At 33.9% G+C, this 23,789-nt stretch overlaps 1 protein-coding gene across 1 annotated transcript in view; it reads left to right on the top strand.

Moving 5' to 3' along the window:
* The window catches only part of LOC114652203 (excitatory amino acid transporter 1-like), a 73,930-nt gene that overhangs the window by 33,810 nt on the left and 16,331 nt on the right, over positions 1–23,789 (top strand). The window contains exons 4-6 of the mRNA XM_028802455.2: positions 6,020–6,224; positions 8,701–8,743; positions 21,177–21,448. Coding sequence (XP_028658288.1) covers positions 6,020–6,224; positions 8,701–8,743; positions 21,177–21,448 — 520 coding nt within the window. The remainder of the gene's footprint in view (positions 1–6,019; positions 6,225–8,700; positions 8,744–21,176; positions 21,449–23,789) is intronic.

Here is a 23,789-nt window from a genome sequence, read left to right as displayed (position 1 = left end):
GCCTGTCAGGATCAGAAGTGGGGAAAGATGAGTGAGGACGAATAGTGTCTGTGTGAGAGGGAACTGCAACAGGATTAAAGGAACACATACATCTCATGCAAACAATGGCAGCTTTGGTAGCCACCTTTGAATGGGAATAATGTGCACCACGTAATAGTCCGTGACACTTTTTAAATATGGGGCTAATTTTATTGCTTCCCTGTTCAGTTCATTGTGTAATATTGTTTCCACATTTACAGTTTTTTAACATTTTGGAATGCTTTATTTATTAGTTTTGTCTATGTTTTAAAGATTATTTTTGTAATTTATCATCAACCCATAGTCAAGATATTTGTTTTCTATATTTAATTCTGTTCACATTTCTGTTGTTGCCTTTCTTTAAAAAGACATCAACACTAGATTATGTACAATATAAAATCGTAATACATTGTTGCTCATTGTCAAAATGGATAAATCTCAGTCAGGTTTATCTTTAAACATCTCAACTTGGAATTCTTTAAAGAATAGTGTTTTATATTTATTGACCTTGTATTGACTATCATAGTTGCTGAATTAATGCATAATAATTTTCATAAAAGGTGGTTTATGGTTACCAAGAATAATTCCTTGACAAATTATAGTGTTTACTCCCTCAGTCATATTAAAATAGACAATTTTAAAGTTATTTAATCAAAACATCTCAATTTGTCCAGGTTTTATTGAAATTTAAGCTGTTCTGGTCTGATGAATAACCTAAAATTGTACAAATATATGCAGTAAACTGCCATAGGGTTAAAAAAAAGTTTAGGTTGCCCAAAACTGAAAAATAATGTAATTTTCAGTTACACAAAGGGCATTTTTCAGGGAATAAGTAATAGGTTAACAAATTACAGCTTTTCACAGCAATGGAAATTAATTACACTTTGAAAATCGATGCAAACAATTCCTACAGGAGTCCCAACTTTTCTTGATTACTTACAAACTCTCTGTCTGTATAAAAGCAAAGTTGCAATAAACTGTGTTGCTACATCCTCTGAACCATTATTTGAACAATATTACACTGTATATAGATATCTTAATTTTGGTCTTTCCTTTAGAAAAACTGTATAAAAAGCAAAGATGTCAATTAGTACAGTTTCCAACACCATCAAAATGAACTTAGAAACAGGTCTGGCAGACCCAAAGCCACAATGGAATCAGAAGACATGTTTTAGAGATTCAGCAGCGTGTATGATGGGCACCTCACAGGACAGACAGTGGTTCAAGTAACCAAGTGTAGTGTGTATGTGTGTGTGCGCATGTTTGTTTATATATAATGTATGTATGTATGTACAGTATGTGTGTATATATATTCGTGTGTGTGTGTGTATATCTATCTCTCTATCTATTATTAAAAAAAAATCTTGGTGGAAGGGAGACCAGAGAGACGAGACGTGATCTTCTCGAAAGACACTTAAAAGACCCGCGAGATGAAAGAGATTGGCCACGGAGCGTCTCGCGGGAACCTTAAACATGACACTTGGTGCCAAGAGATTGTAATTTGACGTCCTGCGAAAGACACTGTAACGTCACACGAGACAAGGCAGTGAGACAGCATTTAAAACAAGTTCACGGACATCTAACCAAGCAGTTGTTGGAATGCTTTTGGTAGTCAGACATCATGTGCTCAGCAGCAGGAAGCCAGCAGATGATCCGAGTGCAACTCCTTAGTGTGCGTTCAGCCCCCACCTCCCTTCAGAATGCGAGCAGCAGAGACACAAAGTGGCAAAAGGACAGCTGCTGTACAGGTTTTTAAATGATCGACGCGCAGTGCGACAAACATAACGGGCAGCTCGCCAGCAGCAGCAGCAAGAGAACATGATCCGACTGCATCTCCTTAGAGTGTGTTCAGCCGCAGCTGCCCCCTGTTCACAATGCAACCAGCGTTATACGTCCACGCCTGGGGCCGGAAATAAAGGACAAATATTGTTTTTACAAAAGTTTTAAAGTAAAAGTGAAAATAATAATAATATATATATATATATATATAATAGTGTGTGTGTAATTGTACTCAGACAGACTATTTACATTGTCTGAGGGTACCATTTAAAGAACTTTAGAAGCAATGTATTTTGTTATGTATCAAAATACATTACAGATCATAACCTTAAAATGCAGGTATATTTGTTAATATTTGTCATTAGTTTATCTACATTAGCTAATATTTTACATAGTGATGTGAAAGTATCACACCAAAATATAGCAATACTACTATATCATTTCCACACTACTTCAGAGCCATGGGGCATTTTTTTGTGTTTAAGTTATTTCTGTGACACTGCAAAAGTGTTTTGCATAGGGATCTTCAAACTTGTCATCAATTAAAAACAGTAGTAGGCTATTAAAATTCTACAGATTATCTTGGTTAGTTGTTGGATTTGCTTTTTATATCCTATTAGAGGTATTTTAGGGTGTTTATACCTTGCCTCAGAAATTGCTTAGCACACTAGGGAAAACTACACTGCCATGGCATGCCAGTTGAAACTGTTATATAAATATCTTTATACTGTTTCTTATATGTTTATATTTGTTCTCTTTTCAATACTTCTTGTCAGCATTAGCAAAACTAGGCATGTGCAAAGGCTTATGGAGGAAAGGAACTGGGAAGTTACGTTTAACTTTTAGGGAAGAAACTGAACATGTTTTTTTCTTTATATATAAAATATTCTCTGTCTTTCTTTTGGCATGCTTGCATAAAATACAAAAGCACCTGTGATCCTCATATCTTGCTGTATGTCTGTTCATGTTAAAGAACTCTTTGTCCTGTGGACTGATTTTGTTGAAATTTGGTACGCTTGTTCTTCAAAGAAATTTGTCAAGAACTTTATTGAGATATCTCTAACAGATCCTTCTTTACAAATTTCAAAAACTTACATTTGTAATGGCTCATTAAATTTCCCGCTTGCTATTGAAACTCCAGCATTTCTTTTAAAAGTTTTATGTTTAAGAAATACAGTATATAGATGGTTTTTCTCTTTGTTTCTGTGTGTAAATGTCAGTCCTGTCCCACAAAACACTTTAGTTTAACCTTCCAAAGCTTTCTCTTACCTTTACCAACATCAGTTGTCCTTTCTTGGCACTGTAGTGGCTAAATTACTTCTTGCGTCTTGATGGAAATCTTCTGAGCTTTTTTTCTTCTAACAACTTGCAGTCCTCATTTTATAATGTAATTCACTTAGAAAATCTGCCTCAACAATGAAAATGTTATAATTCTTTCCCATTTGTATTCAAAATTATAGCCTGATTCATTTATTGGCATGCTCAATGTTTTTCTTGTCACATATTGGGAGCCATATTGGGTGTATAATGGGTTTTTTTCCCCTTTTCTGGCGGCATTTTTATGTGTGTATTAATTTCCTTGATTCATTAAAAATAATTCTTAAAAAAAGCCAATTTGGTCAGCTATTAGCCATGTTGTCCTAATATCTCCTGCAGATACACTACTTTTAAAAGTTGTCATTGTTTCCACTTAATCAACATGACTCAGTAGTTCATTCCAGATTCCAGTGACTGTTTGTGTAAAGAATGATGTTTTTTCTGGTGTGTTAAGTTCAGTTCCCTATAATTTCGATATGTGTCCTCAAGTACATGATTCATGATTAAAATGAAGTAGTTTTGCTGGATCAATTGTATCAATCATTTTAAGAAATTAAAAAATTTTATTTTATTATCCAAGCAAGATCATTTCTTAGGTTATTTTTACTTTCCTTGTTACAGTTGCTTATTTGATGATGTCATTAAATAATGTTCCATTTTTGTTGCGTTCTCTCAAACAGATTACCTTTTGTAAAATTTTGAAAATTCAAAAACTCTTATTTAAAAAGCATTTATGAGCTTGTATCTGTCTTAAAACAAGGAAACATTCTGAGTAAGCTCAAAGCTAGGTTCTGCACTGTGCACCTCCTTCAAGAAACTAAAGGTATAAACATTACTGCCATAGTAAAAAACAAATGAAGTTGAAAATAAGAGTTTAGTTACTTTCCTCACTGTTTCATTTTCATCTGATCACACATTAACACTCTATAGTATATATATTTTATATTTTAAATTAATTAAAATATATTGTATTTAGCCTTGAATGCTTTAGTTTTGTTAAGTTTTTTTCCTTCTGTTTTGTGTTTATGTTATACTTATAAACTCAAGGAAGAGCTAACTGTAATTGATTTCATGTTGTAGAAGGATATTGTGCCAGTCATCCAAATTATATAATTTGACAAAAAGAAAATTTGAAAGTTACAAATTAAAATGATGAAATGAGGGTTAAGTATTAGTTTACTATTAAAGGATATGTTTGGTATTTTTCAAATGAAAATTAGTTCAACATAATCATGGTATATATTAATTTACAACTTTAAATTGTGTTCTAAAATAAAGTGCATTTTATCTATTTTAAAAGTACTTCGTTAGTTCTTGCAGTTTATAATTAGACTGTTAATAATTAAAAACAAAAAATTAGAAAATAAAAAAAGACAGAGTGCACAATAAAGCAAATTGCAGGCCACAAACCAAATATCGAATTTTTAATGCATGACTAGACACTTTTGCTGAGGACAAGTCAATTAAAGAATTGAGCATGATATTTTTGAGTGAGTAAACTCCCTGACCCTAGCTAACACCAATCAATCTGTAAATTATTATTACTATTATTATTATTATTGTGCCTATAAAATATGTGAACAAATGAAGTGATTTCAAATATTGAGGACAACAATTAATAAAAATAATAATACATATTGGGTGCAGTGGTAGCTTAGCTGTATTGCAGTGAAGGAGATTGGGTTCTGCATCTACATGAGGTTTCTCCCCAGATGCTCCGGTTTCCTTTCACTGTCCAAACACATGCAGTTTACGTAGATTGGCATTGCTAAGTTGGCCCGTGTGCTTTTAACATTTGTTAATTTCTTGTATCTTGATAGCATACTACATTCGTGCACTGTCTCACTGAAACATACATGTACATTATTAAACCAGCTGCAGCAGGCAGTATTTTTTGTGATATAAAGAGATAAACTATGTTATAGTGAAACAATATAAGAGATCGTGTGACTTTTGTCAGTTATTATTGCCTAATTGTCTACAGAACACAGACAGCAATTCACATCTAGACATCAACATTCAATGTCAGTAATGGTGCTTGGCGATGACTTTCTAAAGTAAATCCACACCCCAGGACTGAAAGGGTGCCAAGGAGGGAGATGAACATGGCAAGACAAAGCGCATAATCAGTCTGCCTTTAAATTTTTTTCCTTCTTAAAATGGCATGTTTATGCTAATTTGCAATATATTTGTAATTTCAATAACATTTTTGCCTTGAAAAATGGATTTCTTTGGTAAATTTTAAGGCTTTTTTTTTTATAATGGGACCCTGGTATCCATAAGCTTCTTTATAAAATACAACAATGCCCTAGTTATTTTTTAAAATTTATAAACTGTGCTTCATTTAGAAAGCAATTTCATGGGACAAACTAATTTACACCATGATTGTGAAAAAATAACTATGACTTAGCTTTAAACGAGGAGTCTAGTATTTAATTAACAGGCCAAATGTAATGTTTTGGAGTTTTAATCTTGTAAGACTAGATTTTTGCATGATTATTTATGAAGTTCTAATGTGTATGTAGAAAATTGTCAATAGCTGCTAAAGGAGGTGAGCCATTGTTTAGATTTTTACTTTCATGTGTGCTTCAGCCCTGCACTTTCCAAAACCTACGTTATTTTATCATAGGATACTGCGAAATACAGATTTAGTAAAGTGGAATTTTATTAACTTGATTTTGTTTGCAAATCGAGGTAGGTTCAATAAAGCAAAATAATTTTGAGTATCACAATTTTTTTCTTGTATCATTTAGTCAGGAATCAAAAATTAATGATAACAATTTCAATGTATAAGTTCTCAAGCAACATAAAGCTTGCATCCCTAGGTTTTATTTCCTTTATTATTTTCATAAGAGTAATATTTATGAAGTGTAAATATAATACACTGTAATTTTTCTTTTAATAGGAATGGCTGCTCTGGACAGCAGAGCCTCAGGAAAAATGGGATTAAGAGCAGTGGTGTACTACATGACTACAACCATTGTGGCAGTCTTCATTGGGATTATAATGGTCCTCATCATTCATCCTGGCAAAGGATCAAGAGATGAGTTTACCAAATCACAGAAAATTGAGCAAGTCTCACCAGCCGATGCTTTTCTGGATTTAATCAGGTAGATTGTCTTATTAGAGCACAAACTATTAACCTTGTTAAATGGGTGAATGAAAGCAGGTGTATTATTATTTTGAATTATAGTTCCACTTCCAGACATTAGATTTTTGGGAATCATGAGCTTTTTTTAAACAAAAAAGTAAAAGTAGTATCTGGTGCTCAAATATAAATTATTAGCTAATTTTACAAATAAATCAATAAATACTTGCCAATTCCCAGTTGCATTAGCCTTCATTTTGTATATCATTAAACAAAGTGAAATATTTCTTATATATCTACATCATTTAGCGTATTTTCACCATACCTTTATGTTTGCACTAATTTAATACTTTTTATATTTAACTCTATATCAAACACAAAAATAAAAACTGTTGATCTGTGAATATTCATCTTATGGAAGTTGTGGAACTACTTGATTAATCTTAATCATATTTCATCAAGCCCTGAAAAGCTTTTGCCGAGTGTCTGTTTTGATTTAAGTTCACTTCCAGGCTTAAATGTTATGTGTTGTGAATGTCTTTGGAATTAGCAGTTTAAAACAGTAACATTACACTTTTTTCATTTTTAGGTCTAGTTTTTGTTAAATGTTTTAATTTGTAAGGTACACGTTTATTGTAATGTTTCATTTGTATGTGCTATTGCGTCCTCACCATTTCTCTCCAATAAATTCATTTTTGTAATGCACTAATTTTAGTTTATTCTAATTCACTACAAAATATTTGTTTTTTATCTTGTATGTCTCTGATAAATGAATTACATATATACTGTGGGAATGTCGTGGACTTCATTCATTGAGGGGAAAAAAAAATTTTCACCAGGAAAAAATGCCATGGCCGGTATTTGCGCAACGCTGCATTTTCCACAATAATTATTATTGTATGATGTTGCATATTTATTTTCCAGTAGCTAAAATATGAACGTAACCTCAATTTAGTTGACTTCAAATCTCATGTCTACCATCTTAACTCTTGTACATATTTGTTATTATTTATTTTGGAATGCTTGGTTATCATTGACCAACATGTTGATGTTAGTGTGTGCATTGAGGGGATGCCCCGCCTATATGCATAGTTCATTCATGGTGTAAGAATAGAACGTTTGATCAGCAGTCTCACAAGGAGCTGCTGTTCATTTCTTACTCCCGCTACATGTATTCTGATGAACCCGATCATAAGTAAATTTCACAACAAGTGCTGTTTGACTGCACACACATTAGAGGCTCTGGGACTGAGTCAGGTATTGCTTTGATTGAGCAAGTAATTGTGCGAGTCATTTTTATGTGAATTATGTTCTATTTGTAATTTTTTTTTTTTTTAACCACACTTTCCCAAGAGTCTCTTGTTGACAAAAAATAACAATATAGTAAAAATTTAAATGTGATAAAGTATTAATCCTTGTCATTTTCAATAGGTAGTGTAGTGTCTAATGTTATACTGTTTTGACACATCAGATTAATTTAAACAATAGTAACTAGGCTTACAGTAACACTAGATATGCTAAGTAATCCTGTCAATGACAATAAAAGTGATAAATAATGGCATAAATTACATGTTCTTAATTTTCAAAATATAATTTAAATTATAATGCTTTACTATTTTGTAATGAACATGGAAGATTATTTTAAACGAAACTTAAGCAAGCATCAGACATGCTTAAAAAAAAGCCTCAGAATCTTTCTATGAGGTTTTGTTTCACAACGATGAACTCTCAATCCTCAACACTGTGCTAAGCATTATCTTTAGCCTGGCATGGCTCAGGCCAAGAGATGGCACTTAGTTGCCTCAGTTATCAAGTGCAACTTGCCCAAATCCTGTTTTGGAAGAACTGAATCTGGCTCAGATAAGGCTTACTCGCTAAGCACACTTCGTAGAATACCCCCAGATGACATAACTGTAAAAATGAATACGTTTGTTACATAGTTCTCTGTGTAATAATCAAACACATACTGCATCATAGACTGTAAGATTATTTCAAAGCAAGAATTCTGATTTTTATTAGTTAAGGATATGTTCAGTGCATTTGATTAGTAAAATCTTTTCTCAGTTTACATCATTTCTGTAATTAGCACTTTTGTTGCTTTAATGATGACAATCATTTTTGAATTAATCAAAGAATAAAAGAAACAAATTAAAAATGTAGTAGTATCAACCTAATTCCATAATTATTTTGGCTGACAGTTAAAAATACTTGCAACACCTCCATCTGCTATCCTAATAATGTGCTAAGTACACTAAGAAAATACTTTCAGAATGTGGTGTGTCATGTATTTAAGTAATTTTTTATCACAAGTGAAGAAGTCATAACAAATGAATGTTGTAGTGCATCTGGAGTCTTAACCGGAGAAATATTTGATGCTCTGAGGCACATTTAAAGTGAATAAATGTATTGTGTAAAGGCTGCTTGCATTGCATTTTGTACAGGCATAGTGTTAATGTGCATAATCTAGATGTTAATTTAATTTTGTTTTTCTATTCTAGAAACATGTTTCCTCCTAACCTGGTGCAAGCCTGTACACAACAGGTAAGTTGAAATATAGGTTCCAGGTGTGAAGATTTAAGTTTAAAAAGTACATTTTAATAAATGCAACTGTTTTCCAATCATTATAGCAAAAAAAGATAAAGATTTTTTTTAATTGATACCAATTAAATTATTTGAAATTTCCATCCACCTATTCTCTTAACCTGATTATCCAGGTATAGTTGTGGGACATCTATAATTATGATGGGAGGATGATTTTATAATTGCAAAGTAAACAGTATACTGGTGGTATTTCAACTTAATAACCAAAATATTTCTGTGGTTTATAATTTCTTTTTCTGCCTAATACATACTACATTTGCTAACTTTTACACTTTCAGTTTTACTTAATATGTTAAATCTCAGAACAGGATAATATATACTAAAGGAGCATTGCAGCATTTTCCACAATGTATAATTTAGCATATTGTCATTTTTAAAAAGTGTAATTAACTTGTCTAAAGTTGTGACAGATGTCACTACATAAAGAATGTGATTTACAGGTCCTTGAAATTGGTGGAGTTTTTAGAAGTTGCAATATATTCATCCATCCATGAGAGAAGGTAGCTCTCATTTTATTTCATTGTTCCTTGCCTTCTTCTTGCCTTAACAACAAGCCTGTCCTACATTTATAATGCCTGTTGTTTAAATATCCAAAAAAAGTTTGCTTAGTGTATCACAATTTTAACTACCATAATATTAAATTAGAACCTAGTATATAATTAGCATTATTAAAGGAATACTTCACCCAAAAATGTGTTTTTCTGCTACTTTATCATGTTATTTGAAGAGATGTCCAAAAAAATGTTAATCTTGTGGTTTTATTTAAAACAGAGATCACAAAATTTCAGATACAGTAAGCTTTAGTGAGGGTCTACAGGAGACCAGTTCTGAACAACAGCAATCAATATTAAAACGTCCATAAAAAATCTCAAATTAATCTGGTTGCAAAGTCCCCATGTTAGTTATCTGGTCACATGCTCACAACTGTCAAAGCACAAGTATTATATTGGTAAAATATTGTTAAATAATTACTTTCAAAAAAATCAGACTCACAAGAATGTGAAGTATGTTTAAATGGGATCAAATTTTTGAATTGAAGGCAACATTCTCGACAAATGAACAAGAGAGATGTTAATCCATAACGGGACACCCTCATTTTCCCATAAAGGAAAATTTAGAGATTTTATTTAACCTAATATGCAGACGTTTGGGGTGGGCAGGTGAATGTGTTCAAAAATGATGCAGGGAGTATGCAAAGCCAAATAATTCAGTCCATGCTGGAATCATAAAGGAAGCAGTACCAATGAATATGCCACTGTGCTGTGCGTATGTTAAATAGTTCCACCCAAAAAAAAGAGGCAAAAAAGTAAGGGTACAATAGCTTTCTATTCTGCTATTGTCACAAAATCTTTACACTAAAAATATTATCAAAAAGTTTAAGCATTATGCTTAGCATTATCAAAATGTAGTGTTAACTAGACTTTAAAAATTAATTTGAGTTTTTGCTTAAGTAATTTTTTGGCAAAATTTTTATTTTGCCAAAAAAGAAGATAGAAATAAAGTAATTATAATATTTCACTAGCGTACAGGACAAGCTCAGAATAATATTATGACTTGTACCCCAAGTCTAGGTTATTGTTTTGCATAACTGTTTGATGGAGTTGATCTTCTAGCACCTTTTGTTACCTGTCAGTCTACCTGTAATAACTTAAATAATTTCCAGAAATAAGACCTGTGGTGGTAGCTGATTTTGTTACATAAAGTGTTCTCTGCACTGGGTGATGCCATCAGAAGGTTTTGAGGAAGAATGTACAGTATATCTAAAGCTCATCTTCTATGTAACATACAAAATTGTGGAATGAATATTTCCAGTGCATAATAGTGTTTGATAGTTCATATTGTGCCTATCTGCTGACCAAACAACAGTAATAAAGAGTTGACAAGCTTTGTACTTTAAGAACAGCATTTTTACTTTCCTCTTATACGTTTAAAAGAGTGATTCTACTAAGATTCAAAGTGCTACGCTTAAATGAAATGATTCCCTCAATAGTGACAGATTTCAGTAAGATAGTGATTTTAGGAATTAGTTGTGTTCATTTACAAAATGTTTTTACTACTCTGAAAAGTGAACTAGTTTGAATAATTAAAGATAAATGAAATCATTTTTCTTTTGATTAGGTATTAATTTAAAAAAAGTGTTTTACTGACACTTAAACATAATGTCAAATTTATACGCTCAGACAGGACAGTAGGAAATTAAACATCCATTCATGTATTAAACACTCTTCGTCCAAAATCTGCATGCTGCTCATTGAACCATAACTTCATCAATTAACTTTAGACTGGCCATAACTATTAAAAGGGTAATGTACTCGACAGTTGATGCTTATACATATCCCTTTACTTGATTCTTTTTTCTGCATTACATATTTTCTTGAAAATGTTTACAATCGCATTGTTTTGAATAATATGTTTTTATAAAGTGTCTGGAAGATTGTTTGCTTTTTGATAGGTTTCCAAAGATAGGTTGTCTAGTAGAAAATGGTTTTAATGGGAGGCAAAGCTTGCATCATACTCAAGACTTAAAAGAAAAAATTCTCACAACTATTTGTTTCGCTTTTCTGTATCCAGTCAGGTTTATTGTCAAAATTTAAAGATATATCATCAGAGTGACTAGTGTTATTAACCTTTCATGGCTTTCCTAAGTAGAGATGTCTGTGTGAGTGTGCCCCAAGATGAATGGTGTTCATTCTAGGCTTAGTTGTTACCTTGTCCATCTGTGGTGGGATCTAAATCTGGATTGCACATGTGAGGAAGCTGGGATTCACACAGAAGTGAAGCTTCATTCATGGTTTTGAAGAGTATAAACAACAACTGCTTTAGGAAAAGAAAAAAAGAGCTTGTTGTTCAGATACTGCTTTATTTTAATTGAAATCCTTTTGTGTGGTCTTTATTCATGACAGTTATAGTGCTTATGAAAAGTATTCACCCTCTTGGAAGTTTCACATTTTATTATATAACATAGACTCACCTTGGATTTACTTTGGCTTTATTAACATTGATTAACAGAAAAGGACTCTTTAATGTCACAGTGAAAATGAAAAATAAGCAACAACAACATACATGACATTCTGTCAAGTTTATCAGAAGGCACATGAGAGACTCTGAAGGCTTCTGAAAGAAGGTTCTGTGGTCTGATGAGACCAAAAATGAGTCTTTTGGTTATCAGGCTAAACTCTTATGTTTTGCATAAACCAAGCAATGCACCTTATCAAAAACACACCATCCCTACCACGAAGTATGGTGGTAGCAGTCTGACACTTTTGGGATGCTTTAATACAGCAAGCCCTGGGACTTGCGCGTACAACAGAAAAGCAGAAAAATACAGGAAAGTATGTTGCAAGGTTATTATAGTTAATGAAAACTAAAATCAAAACTGAAACTATTATTAAAAAAACATTTTCATAAACTGAAATAAAATAATTAACAAAACTGAAATGAAAACCTAAAACTAAATGAAATTTTTAAAGTAGCTGAACGGAAATAAAATAATAACTTACTAAACATAATTTTAGTTTTCGTTTTTGAATTAATTTTCTTGCTGTTAGTTTTTAACCTTTATAACATTTAACTTTACAACATTTAGCTGGTGGTGGTGGGCGGGTGTTCACACTGCATTTGCGGTGACAGAGCGAGCTGAATACGCGTGTAGTCTGTGGAATAGAAAGCGATTTACATGCTGCCTTTCTCTGCACTTGTTGTACAGTATATTAAGATGTAATTTAAATGCCTGAAATCGGACTATGCTGTTCAACAAAAACTTTACCGTATGGACAGAAAAATCACGAATGAGTTACGTTTCAGTTTATTTCTCAGGTGCCTGCTTTTTGTTGACAGTAATTCAACTGCCACTTCGCACTCGAAGTATACAAAGTATAGAGAAACTATACTAATCAGAAAAAAAAAATCGACTTAGACATTTTGATGAATCTTGACATTTTGGACCTCCCCGAGTCAGAAAATGCCGTTTTTTGGAATCATGTCTGTGTGTGTGTGTGTGTGCGCGTGCGCGTGTGTGTGTGTGTGTGTATAAACACGATATCTCAAAAACACAACTAGATAGATGGATGAAGTTTGGCATGTGGTTGTTATATCAGAATTGTAGATTTGTTTTAACTTTTGGCCCAAATCCATTAACCGGAAGTGGTACTTTACCTGAACACATATTCGATTTTTTTTTTTTTTTTTTTTTTTTTTATTCATGCAGCTGCAGGGTCCGATTTATTGTTCAATATATTATTAATTTGATTTGATTTGTTGTTAATGGTTCTTTAATGTACATAATACAATCATTGTCATGCGGTTTACTCCACAAATGTCCATCCCCATATCTGAGTACACGAGAAAGTCGAGGGGAGGCCACTCCCGATTTTTGAAAATAAAATGGCACTGATCGAGAGACTGACTAGGTCATCATACAAGATCAGCATATTGTTGCTTTAAAAACGTTGTTTAACAACAATGTGATACAAACCTTGTAAAATTCCTGAGTTGGCAATATCTCTCCTGAACTACTGGTAGGTGGGGGAAGAGAGTCTGCCAAGTGGTGAAAAGCTAAACATACTAATTTGTTTTTGTATTTATTCTATATTTATTAATTTATCTTTTTTAGTTCATATTCACAGCTCAGAATACCTGATATTATGAAAATAATCCAGTAGCAGAATTATCCTTTAAAATATCTGTCCCCATTTTTTCAATGTTTCTCTCCCTCTCAAATCAGATAGTTGAAATATCATATTCTTTTTGCTCTTAACATCCGCCATATCATACATATTGTATACCAGGGATTTTTCCTGCCTTGCATCCAAACCTGCTGGGTAGGCTCCAGATTCCTGCGATCCTGCTATGGATGAACAGGTTTAGATAATGTATAAATTGTTCTTAATCTCAGATGCTGTTTCTGTCGTTTTGTGCCTGTCCATACTCTTATTACCTGCTCTTGCTCTGCTCATTAAGGGTTTACTGTTCTTATGATGGGCTATTCATGTCTCACTGCCCCTAACCTTCACACTACATGCTTGTTTTTCTTTGTTTCCCTCAATACAGCTAGGTGGGGTCTGCACACTGATTCAAGCCTAAGACCCTTGTTCTTCCTTAACCCCTGTGATTTTCATGGTCACACCTGTCAAAACACAGTAGATTCTCTTTTCTTATTTTTTTTAAATCTTTCCAGGCCTGCAGGTGCAAAATGCTCTCTATAAATTGTTTGTGCCTGAGATGGAATCAGAGATCAATATGGCTGGTAGAAAATAATAAAGCCTAGTGTTTAAGATTTTAGAATGAAATATTGAAGGCATTCATTATATGCACATTGTCATTGGAGCAGGAGATGTCGTGTGTTGTAGACATTTAGAGTAAAAAACCCTCACACCTTAAAATTCACCTAAAGTTCATTACAAATTTGCCCATTCTGGGCAATAAAAGGAAAAGAAAAAAGTGCCAACTGTCAGCGCGGATTTGTTCAGGACAAATGACATTGAAAATATTTTACCAGACAAAAACAAAACCAAATAGTAAAGTGTGTTGTGTAGTGTAGCAAGCTTCCACTAACGTTAAATTCATATTATATCCAAACCCGTTAAGTGTACAGTTCTGTCTCATTGTGACACAAAAACTAAACTCCATAGTAGCTCTTTAACCGTACCATAATTACTAAAACTAAAACTGAAACTAATATATATAAAAACAAAATAGAAATGTCTTTGTAAAATAAAAACTAAACTAAAACTAAAAATACATGATGAAGGAAAACTAAAACTACAGTAAACTGAATTTCCAAGTAAGGTCAGAAAAAATATAGAAATAAAAACTAATATAAAAAGGCAAAACTATAATAACCTTGGTATGTTAGAAGAAAACCTGATGCAATCTGCAAGAAGCTTGCACCTTCATAAATTGTTTTCCAGCAAGACAACAACTCCAATAATAAAACCAAACTTAGACAGAAATTGATTAAAAACAACATTAATTTCCTGAACTGGCTGAGTCAGCATCCAGATCTCAATTTCTTTTGATAATTTGTGGTTTTATTAAAAAATGGCTGTTCTTGAAACCTGACAAAAGTTGATAATTTTTGTGAAAAACAGTGGAGAAAAATTGCAATATTCAGATGTGCAAAGCTGGCAGAGTGGGAGCTATTCACACATACTTATACTGTATAATGGAAATTTGACTCACTCAGTCATCAACAAAAACTGTTTCCACTTAGTTAAAAATCTAAAATTTACATCTTGGTCTGAGGTATCCACTAAGAAAGGTGTAATCAGCCCCATCCCACAACAGAAAAATCTAAATAACCCAAAATCTTAAAAATGATTTTCTTGTTTTGATTAAATTTTGGTGACATCATAGATACAAAAAATTAGCAGACACATTTTTTATTTGTTCACTTTTGTCCCTAATAATACCATACCAAGTACACTATGCTAACGTGCTGCACAGCATTGACAGAAGCTTGAAGAGAAAGAGTAGCTACTACTCTGTGGTCTCTTTGCAGTGTGCCTATGTATGCAAGTGAAGGTGTCTAGCAGATGAGTGGTTTAGACCAGTGGTTCCCAACCTTTATGACATTAAGGACCACTTTACTAGAAGCAAATTTTTCCAGGGACCGGGGGGGTGGGGGGGGATTGAGGTTTTGGGGCGGGTTCGTAAGGCAGTTTTATACACAATTTACATTAAATTTCTATTATTATTAAGTTATTAAGCAGTTCGCATACGTTTGCAACCCGTGATTTTTCTTCTTTTTTTGCATATAACAAAGACATATGCGTTGCATTTGTCATTCCAACAGATTGCACATCACAAACATTAACACTGTTATCGTTTTTTCGTGTCTGGCGTTTCTATAGGAGGGTGATAATGAGTTAAATTCCAATGGATGTTTTTCAAATGTTGACAAGCAATAAGCAAAAGGTATCACTGAAAACCACAGAAAACAAAAACAGCAAAAAAAACAGTACGAGGAAAGTTCGAAGAAAGAAATTTTTTTTTTACGTTTCTGTTTGGGGATCGTTGTGCAAATGTGCACAACTGAGCTGCGACCACAGATCTAACTGCTCTGTGGATGATTCGTTCAAGCATTTCAAGGTCACTTCGGTGTAATGAAAGTATCTGCTAAGTGTACTTCATAGTAACGAGATTTCTATAGACTCGTGTTATAATGGGAAACTGTCGGGACCATAAAAATACTTTGTTGTAATACTCTGTCACCTCAGTCTCTCTCCTCTCTCTGCGCCACTGCAAAGCCCCGCCAGCGAAACGTTCTAAAAAGTCTGAGTGAGTCTCAGTTGCCGGCAGTTCTCTCACGACCCGGCTGTCAGACGGCTGCGGCCCGGTAGTGGGCTGCGGACCGGGGGTTGGGGACCCCTGGTTTAGACAAATGAGAAAAGAAGGGGAGGTGTCTTAGACAGGAAAATGACACAGGATTGAGCTGTGAAGTAGAAGGAAGGGTAAAATTATGCCAAAAAAACTGGGATGCCTGTTTCAAATTGTACAGGTTTTGATGAATTAAATTGAAAACACTTAACTGATAATGTACCAATTCCACACCATATAGTATGTGTAAAGGCAGATGAAAAGAATTTATTTTATTGTCTTGTATGAATATGGTAGGGATGTATTAGGTTTGGAAATTCGGCATCAAATTTGAGTCAGTGGGCATGATACAGAGTTTCTTCATATAACACAAATGGAGAAAATCACGATGATATTGTAATGTAAATTAATTTTATGCAAAATCCATCAACCTATGTTAATACTTGCAAATTGTTAACTGCATCAAAAATTCTTACAGGTATATTTGAAGTTTGCAGAAATGGTGTGTTATTTGCTAAATTTGGGGTAAAAAATTGGCTAGTGAAAAGGTTGTACTTCACAGGATCTTTAAGTGGCAGACGTTTTAATGTTTACAAACTTGGTGCTACTACTGATCTTGCTCAAACTTAAAATTGAAATTAGTAGTCTTGCAGTTACTAAGTATGATAAAACAATCCTAAAGTGAATATATACTAAAAATCTTAAAGGAAAGAGACTGACATGTGCTAAATATGCACAAAAATTATAACACGAATAGAGTTGTGGTTGTTAAATATGCACATAAACATTCAGAAAATTAGAGCTGCTGTTACTAAATATACTAAATATACCTCAAAACATATTGGTTTGAACAGAGAAGCCTCTGTTTGGTATACAAATCAAAGAAGATGTTTGCATTGGCTCAAAACTTGCAATGATGAATTTAATTGAAATTCACACATTTATTTTGAATCTAATAAAGACATTCTTATATGGTCCATGAATTTTGTGCATTGAAATTACCTGTTGAGCCACCAGGAATATGTTGCAAAAGTGGAAAAGCCAAATTATCATCTTTTGAAGACTTTCCAGGGCCTGATAAAAGTTGTGTATTTGCTTCACACTTGGACATTTTCTCAGTGCTATAAGAAAATACAGGGCTATTCACAGTGAAAGAGCAGATTTCAAAAATTTATTTCAAACAAACTGTATAAGACAGAAACACATTCCGCACATCATTGGATAGAGGAAAGTTCAAAGTTTGGTCCTATGGTCCTTGAGGTTTCATGCACTCAACATGAGCACCATGTGTAGTGCGACAAACATCAAAACGGTAGACCATTTCTTGCCACACACGAGTCAGCTGGTCCCTAGTTACTGAATTTACAGCTTCCTCAATTTGATGTAAAAAATCTTGAAGATTAACAGGCATAGGTGGAACAAACACTCTTTCTTTAATGTACCCCCATAGATAAAAATCACAGGGGGTAAGGTCTGGAGACCAGGGAGGCCATAGAGGATGAGCAAGATCTTGTTGTCCACCCCTTCCAATCCATCGTTCTGGAATGGTGTTGTTCAGGTAATGCTGGACCTCCAAGTGGAAATGAGTCAGGGCACCATCTTGTATGAAAGCATTCGGTGCAGGCATTCACTGGTACCTTTAGGCAGACTTTTAAACTTTTAACTTTCCTCTATCCAGTGATGTGCAGAATGTGTTTGTCTTATACAATTTGTTTGAAATACATTTTTGAAATCTGCACTTTCACTTTGAATAGCCCTGTGCATTTCAAATAACATCATTAGGTGCAATGATATCCAGGATCAGGAGGAATCACAGCCCATGGCCTAATGGCAACTCCAGTATGTACTGGGAACCAAGAAAGACGGCTGTGAGGGCTCTGAGGGCAGATAAGGTGGTGTTTGTTAGAGAAATCTGTGAGCAAGTGAAACACCATCTATGGTTGAGTGACCCACATCCTGCTTACAGAGGAATCAAAGCATTACGCACATCCAGATCTGTCGCAGTGAGGGTGGGTGATGGAACGATCCTTATGGATGTTGCTGCAATTATGCCCTGCTGGGCTGGCTACTCTGAGAAGCTGTTTAAAGCTGATCCTCCGGCTAGGACGTTGAACATCTCTCGGTCCACAGTTCTTGAGGCTGATCCTCCAATTAGCTGTGAACCAACCAATCTCACTGAAATTGCACAGGTGGTGAACTAGCTGAGGGTAGGGAGGCTTCAGGGATCTGTGGTATCCGGGATGAACTCCTTCAGGCTGGTTGTAAGGATGTCATCGTTATATTGCAAACAATCTTTGCTTCCATTTGGGACACTGGCGTCATCCCAGCTGACTGGAAAATAGGACTTGTTGTCCCGATCTGGAAAGGGAAGGGTGATCGTCAGGATTGCAGCAACTACAGGGGGATAGCACTGCCGTCAGTGCCAAGTAAGGTCCTTGCTCGCATCATCCTCAATAAGATCCGTGATCACTTGTTCATCTACCAGCGTCTGGACCAGTCTGGTTTTACGCCTAAGAAGTTTATCATCGACCCCATCCTGGCACTAAAGGTTTTCATGTAGTGCAAATGTGAATATCAGCAGAGTTTCTTTGCGGCCTTTGTCGATTTTTCATAATGCGTTTGACTGTTGATTAAGCTGCCCTGTGGGACATCCTGAAACTTTGTGGGATTGTGGTACTGTGAATACTGTGCAGAGTGGTGGCAGCAACCTCTGCATTTTTCCCAGTTGATTGTGGGGTTCATCAAGGGTGGATTCTTGCTCCTGCCTCTTCAGTGCTTGCATGGACTGGGTGTTGGGCAGGGTCGTGGGGTCCAGTGGCTCTGGGGCATCTGTTGGTGAAGAAAGGCCTTGACTTTGCCGACGATGCAATGATGTTCGCAGAGTGCACCAGTGCATGCTCCCCAACTTCATCTGATTTGACCTGACCTAGTGCAAAAAGAATAATCAAAGTCAATTTCTTGCTAAATTTTATAGTTCAAGGACAAGTGTATCACCATTTTCTTAGAAAATTTCCTGTGTAACACAGCTAGTTTGTTAATAAAATGTGTGATTCCCATAATCTTGAGCAGAATTTCACGTCATAGAAGAGTAATGCAAACAAACACCCTATACATTTCATTAAGCTTTTGCATTTAAATGTTTTTAAGTATATTTTATTTGAACTAGTAAAAGTCAGTCTGCCATCCCTAATTAATTGTGTTTCTAAATTATGTGGTGCTTCACTTTCATGGTTTTAGCTATTTGTTTGTATTCCTACTTCTTTCCTCTTTGTGATTGTTTTATGGGAAGGTACTTCATACTTTGGCTCAGAATAGCTCATTAGTTCTAATGCTCTTACTGTCATCAAAACTGAGAAAAATTTTGTCTTTTTGTCAAATTTTTTGAGATCAGTTATTTTTTCTTGCTAGGACTGAATCACATTTTCGAGCTGGAGTACTGAATGTAGTTTTTGAAGTTTTCTTGTGAAATGTCATATGAACAATTTTCATTATAGATTTTGCACATAATAACAGAGATATTTTCTGCCACAACATTTTGGCATGCCTAACTTTTCTTTTTTTAATGTTATGTATTCTTTCTGCAATACAGTATACATATAGGATACCAACTATCTATGTATTCGACTCCTAATTCCAATATGGCATTCAATGACATCTTGCATATTATATAACGCAACACTCTCCAATCTCAAGTATGTTGGCTGTAAAGTTTATCATTCATACTGCCTTTGCAAGCTGCATAGTTTATATTTATAACAAAGGGATAGATAGATAGATAGATAGATAGATAGATAGATAGATAGATAGATAGATAGATAGATAGATAGATAGATAGATAGATAGAGGTTTTCTTGTTGTGATCTTTCTATGATTAAACCACATTTGGTAGAAATGCAGCTGCTTTAGTGGTAATTAACAAATGAAAGTTGATTAATTAATTGTAATACAGTTTACCTTTTTATTCATTTACAAATTTGAAAAATGTAAGGAAATAATTACAAATCACTTTACATCGCTCAGTTTAGTGAGAAAATAAGAATTGGACCATTTCTTATTCTTTCTATTTTCAGCTGGAAAAAACAGATTCTGAGTTCTATCTTTAGTATGTGAAAACCATTCAATATTCATTGTTTGTAAATTATGACATGAGCAGCAGAATAATGATGGTTAGAATAGAGGCTGTTAACTTAATACAGCTATCTGTTAGTAAGATCCACAAGCTGAAAAGAAAAAAATCATGCATTTATCCTTAATAATGTGTGGAGTTTAGTTTTTCTGTTTTTCTGCTCCAGCCGTGAATCTAATTGGCATTAGTCTGAGGAGAGGATAAGCCCATCAAAAGCAATAGTTTTTGCTTATGGCATACTTTTAAGCACCTTGAGCATGGCAAAGGCATTATATGAATACAATTTATTATTATTATTTTATGTTTATGTTGAGTACAGTATGATGATAAAATGTGTATCTGAATATTAAGTAGTTATTTATCTACTAGCTCAAGTAAATGGGTTGAAATCTAAGTAATCAATGTAGACCTCAGTGTTAACATTTGCTGTGCACCATCTATTGGAATGAATTTTGCAAAGCATGTAGTAATAAAATGCATTATTACAAATTCTTGTGATGTGCCATGTGTTGGAATAGTGAATGCAATGTATATGTCTTATGCCATTTGGTATTGTTTTGTAAAAGCACTGGTAATGTTTATTATGCGCCACCTGTTGAAATTACAATTGCAATGTATTTTAATTTTGCAAAGAATTATGATGTGGCATCTGTTGGAATGACAGCTGCATAGCAACTGGACAAACACCTAAACACTAGTCCTTTTATTAAAGAAGAAAGTACAGAAAATGGGTAGGTGGATGGATGAAGGGAATATGCAGTAACACTTTAGGTATTGCACTAACTAAAGGTAGAAGATCTAATTTCTTCTAAATGTTTTATGTACATTGCATTTTCAAGGTGCTGTCATCATGTCTTAATACATTTCACATCTATCTAAATTATTGTTGTATTACATATTTATTCTAATTTTTGCCTGTTTCTGTTTTAGTTTAAAACACAATATGGGAAGAGAATCATCCATGTTAAAATGACAGTTAATGACTCAATTTTCAACCTCACAAACATCACCCAAGAAATACAAAGGGAAGAAATCATTCCTATTCCTGGAACAGTTAATGGTGTAAATGCATTGGGTTTGGTGGTGTTCTCCATGTGCTTTGGGCTTATCATTGGCAATATGAAGGAGCAAGGCCAAGCACTGCGAGATTTCTTTGACTGCCTTAATGAAGCTATCATGAGACTTGTGGCGATCATCATGTGGTATGGACTTTTGTGTATTTTTCTTTTTTACATTTTTCTGTGAAGAGGTGATAAGCACTTGAAAAGATTTTCCTTTTACAATATACAGTAGCCTACTTCAATAGTATACTTTAATCTACAAAGTGGGATTTTTCTTAATATATTTTATCTGGGTACCTATTTGATATTTTTTCCAGTTTGTTAGGAAATATGAATTTTCATTCGGCCACCTACTCAGTTCAACAAGGATAGGATTTAGAATTTTAAACAGTCCACTGATTACTTCCAAACCTTAAGCCAGCTAATCAGTTGTCTTGAGCCATTTTACGGAAGAGATGCAAGAGCTGGAATTCTGGAAGACTGGTAGTTAGTCACAGTCAGTCAGCATGCCAATCAACATTGACTTGTATTAGCATGTGGACTGTGCAAATAAAAATTATAAAATCGTGTCACTGCTTAAAAGAAATTGGTGGTACTACAGGTCAGTACACAAAACATTCGACTCTGGCGATTTTGCTTACAAACATTGAGTAATATTAAAGAAAACACAAAATTTAATTTAAAAAGAGGTTATATTTGTATTAAAAGGCTAGAAGAAAAAAATAGTTTATTTGAATTAGTATATGTGAAATTGGAAATTTTGACACATTTTGCTATAATTTACATTTAGTCAGAGTCAGTACGTTATTAAAGGCTCCAACTATGACTACAGTAATTGCTTCTGACTCTGAATCTACAGCCCTACTACAGACACAAAATTGTTCAGAGAAACCTACAGCTGACATCATTTGCCGAAAAGCTAGGCAAAGTGGTTGCATGTGTTCATGATAGTGGTTGAAACATTATGGCAGTTAATTCACCCACCCTGGAAAACCAGGCCCTTTTGACATATTTCACTTGTACACTGCAAGTCACAGTTAGTGATAGATTAAGTATGAAAATTTTAACCAAGGTAAGGAGCTACCTGAATGTTCCCAGAACATCAGTTCTGTTCTTCCAAAGCTTGTCCCTATACTTCTCTTCCTAAACAAAAGTGTATAAATTGCTTTTCAGCAATGTAAATTGGCAATTTGCAAAACGTTTTCACTTAACATTTAAAAAATTCTTACATGTATGGGGAGGCGGATTTTCAGTTAAAAGTTTGTTTTCATTGTAGAACACTCCGTTTTCAATCACAACAAAATTTTCCATAAGTGGATTATTTAATACATTGTATCTATAATACACGTGTTTGGGATGTCGTGAGCTTATGACTGCATTCCTGACATTTGTTTTTTTATATGACACAAATTCATTCTCCATGAAAACTACTATTACTTACCATCCCTATGAATAATATGGGGTAAGGAAGTAAAAAAAAAGTAAAATAATAATTTTTGGGCACAGTATAATTTTTAACTCTTGGAGAATCTAGCCCCTAAAGAGGAATTAGACGTGTTTACTCTTGAGTGAAAAGCCTGCATGCAGATGTTTTTTTGGCTTTTAAAATTTTCAAAGGTATTCATAAAATTGATGCTGCACAATTTTTTTCAGTTAAACAGTGAATCATGTGCCATAAGATGCTTTTGAATATTAAGAGGAATCTGTTCAAAAAGAATCTAGAATATACTTCTTTATGTTCATGGAGACTGGAACAAACTACCAACTCATCTAGTTAAAGAAGAAATCAGTACATTATCTGGATAGGATTTTTGGACACTTCTCCTTTTTCTAAGCTCCTATATTTTTCCTTTTTTCTATTCTTATATGACCATCTTTACATTTTTTAATACAAGCTGTATATTCAATACAAGCACTCATATACAGTATCTAAAAGAGTCCAGTACTATGTGTACTAGCATGTTTTGTTTGTGTTTTTTTTTTTTTTCTCAGTAGAAATTCTTGAGAAAATGTTTTTTTTCTGAAGCACAGTAATATGACGGTGCCCTTATGTATAGTGTGGTACCTCAAAGAGCAGTGTCTAGTACACTGATTATTGCCTGGAAGGAAAAGCTAAATTTCTACAGTACTTTATACTAGATTTTTTTTCCCTAGAAAGTCTGTTGTTGTTGCAGGAGGAAGCCTTACTAAAACATTCTTTTTCTTTTTATCATAATTTGAGAGAATCTGGTTTCATTTAACATTTACCTGGCTTGACACACTTGCCTATCTTTTATTTGTTATAAAACAATGTTATAAAACACTAATGGCCCAGACTTGATTTTATGTTAGATGGACAAGTAAAATGACATTTCTATACTATCCTAATTTGATTTTGTAATTATCAAAGCTTTTGCATTCCTTGAACTCTGCTAGTGCATGATAACAAAGTAATGTGCTAAGTAGTAAACACAAACTTCTGCATTCACTTTACACTGTAGCA

This window comes from Erpetoichthys calabaricus, chromosome 5 (assembly GCF_900747795.2).
Source record: "Erpetoichthys calabaricus chromosome 5, fErpCal1.3, whole genome shotgun sequence".
In the NCBI taxonomy this organism is placed as follows: domain Eukaryota; kingdom Metazoa; phylum Chordata; class Cladistia; order Polypteriformes; family Polypteridae; genus Erpetoichthys; species Erpetoichthys calabaricus.
Note: the sequence above shows the minus strand (reverse complement) of the source record. Positions and strands in the feature narration are given on the sequence as shown.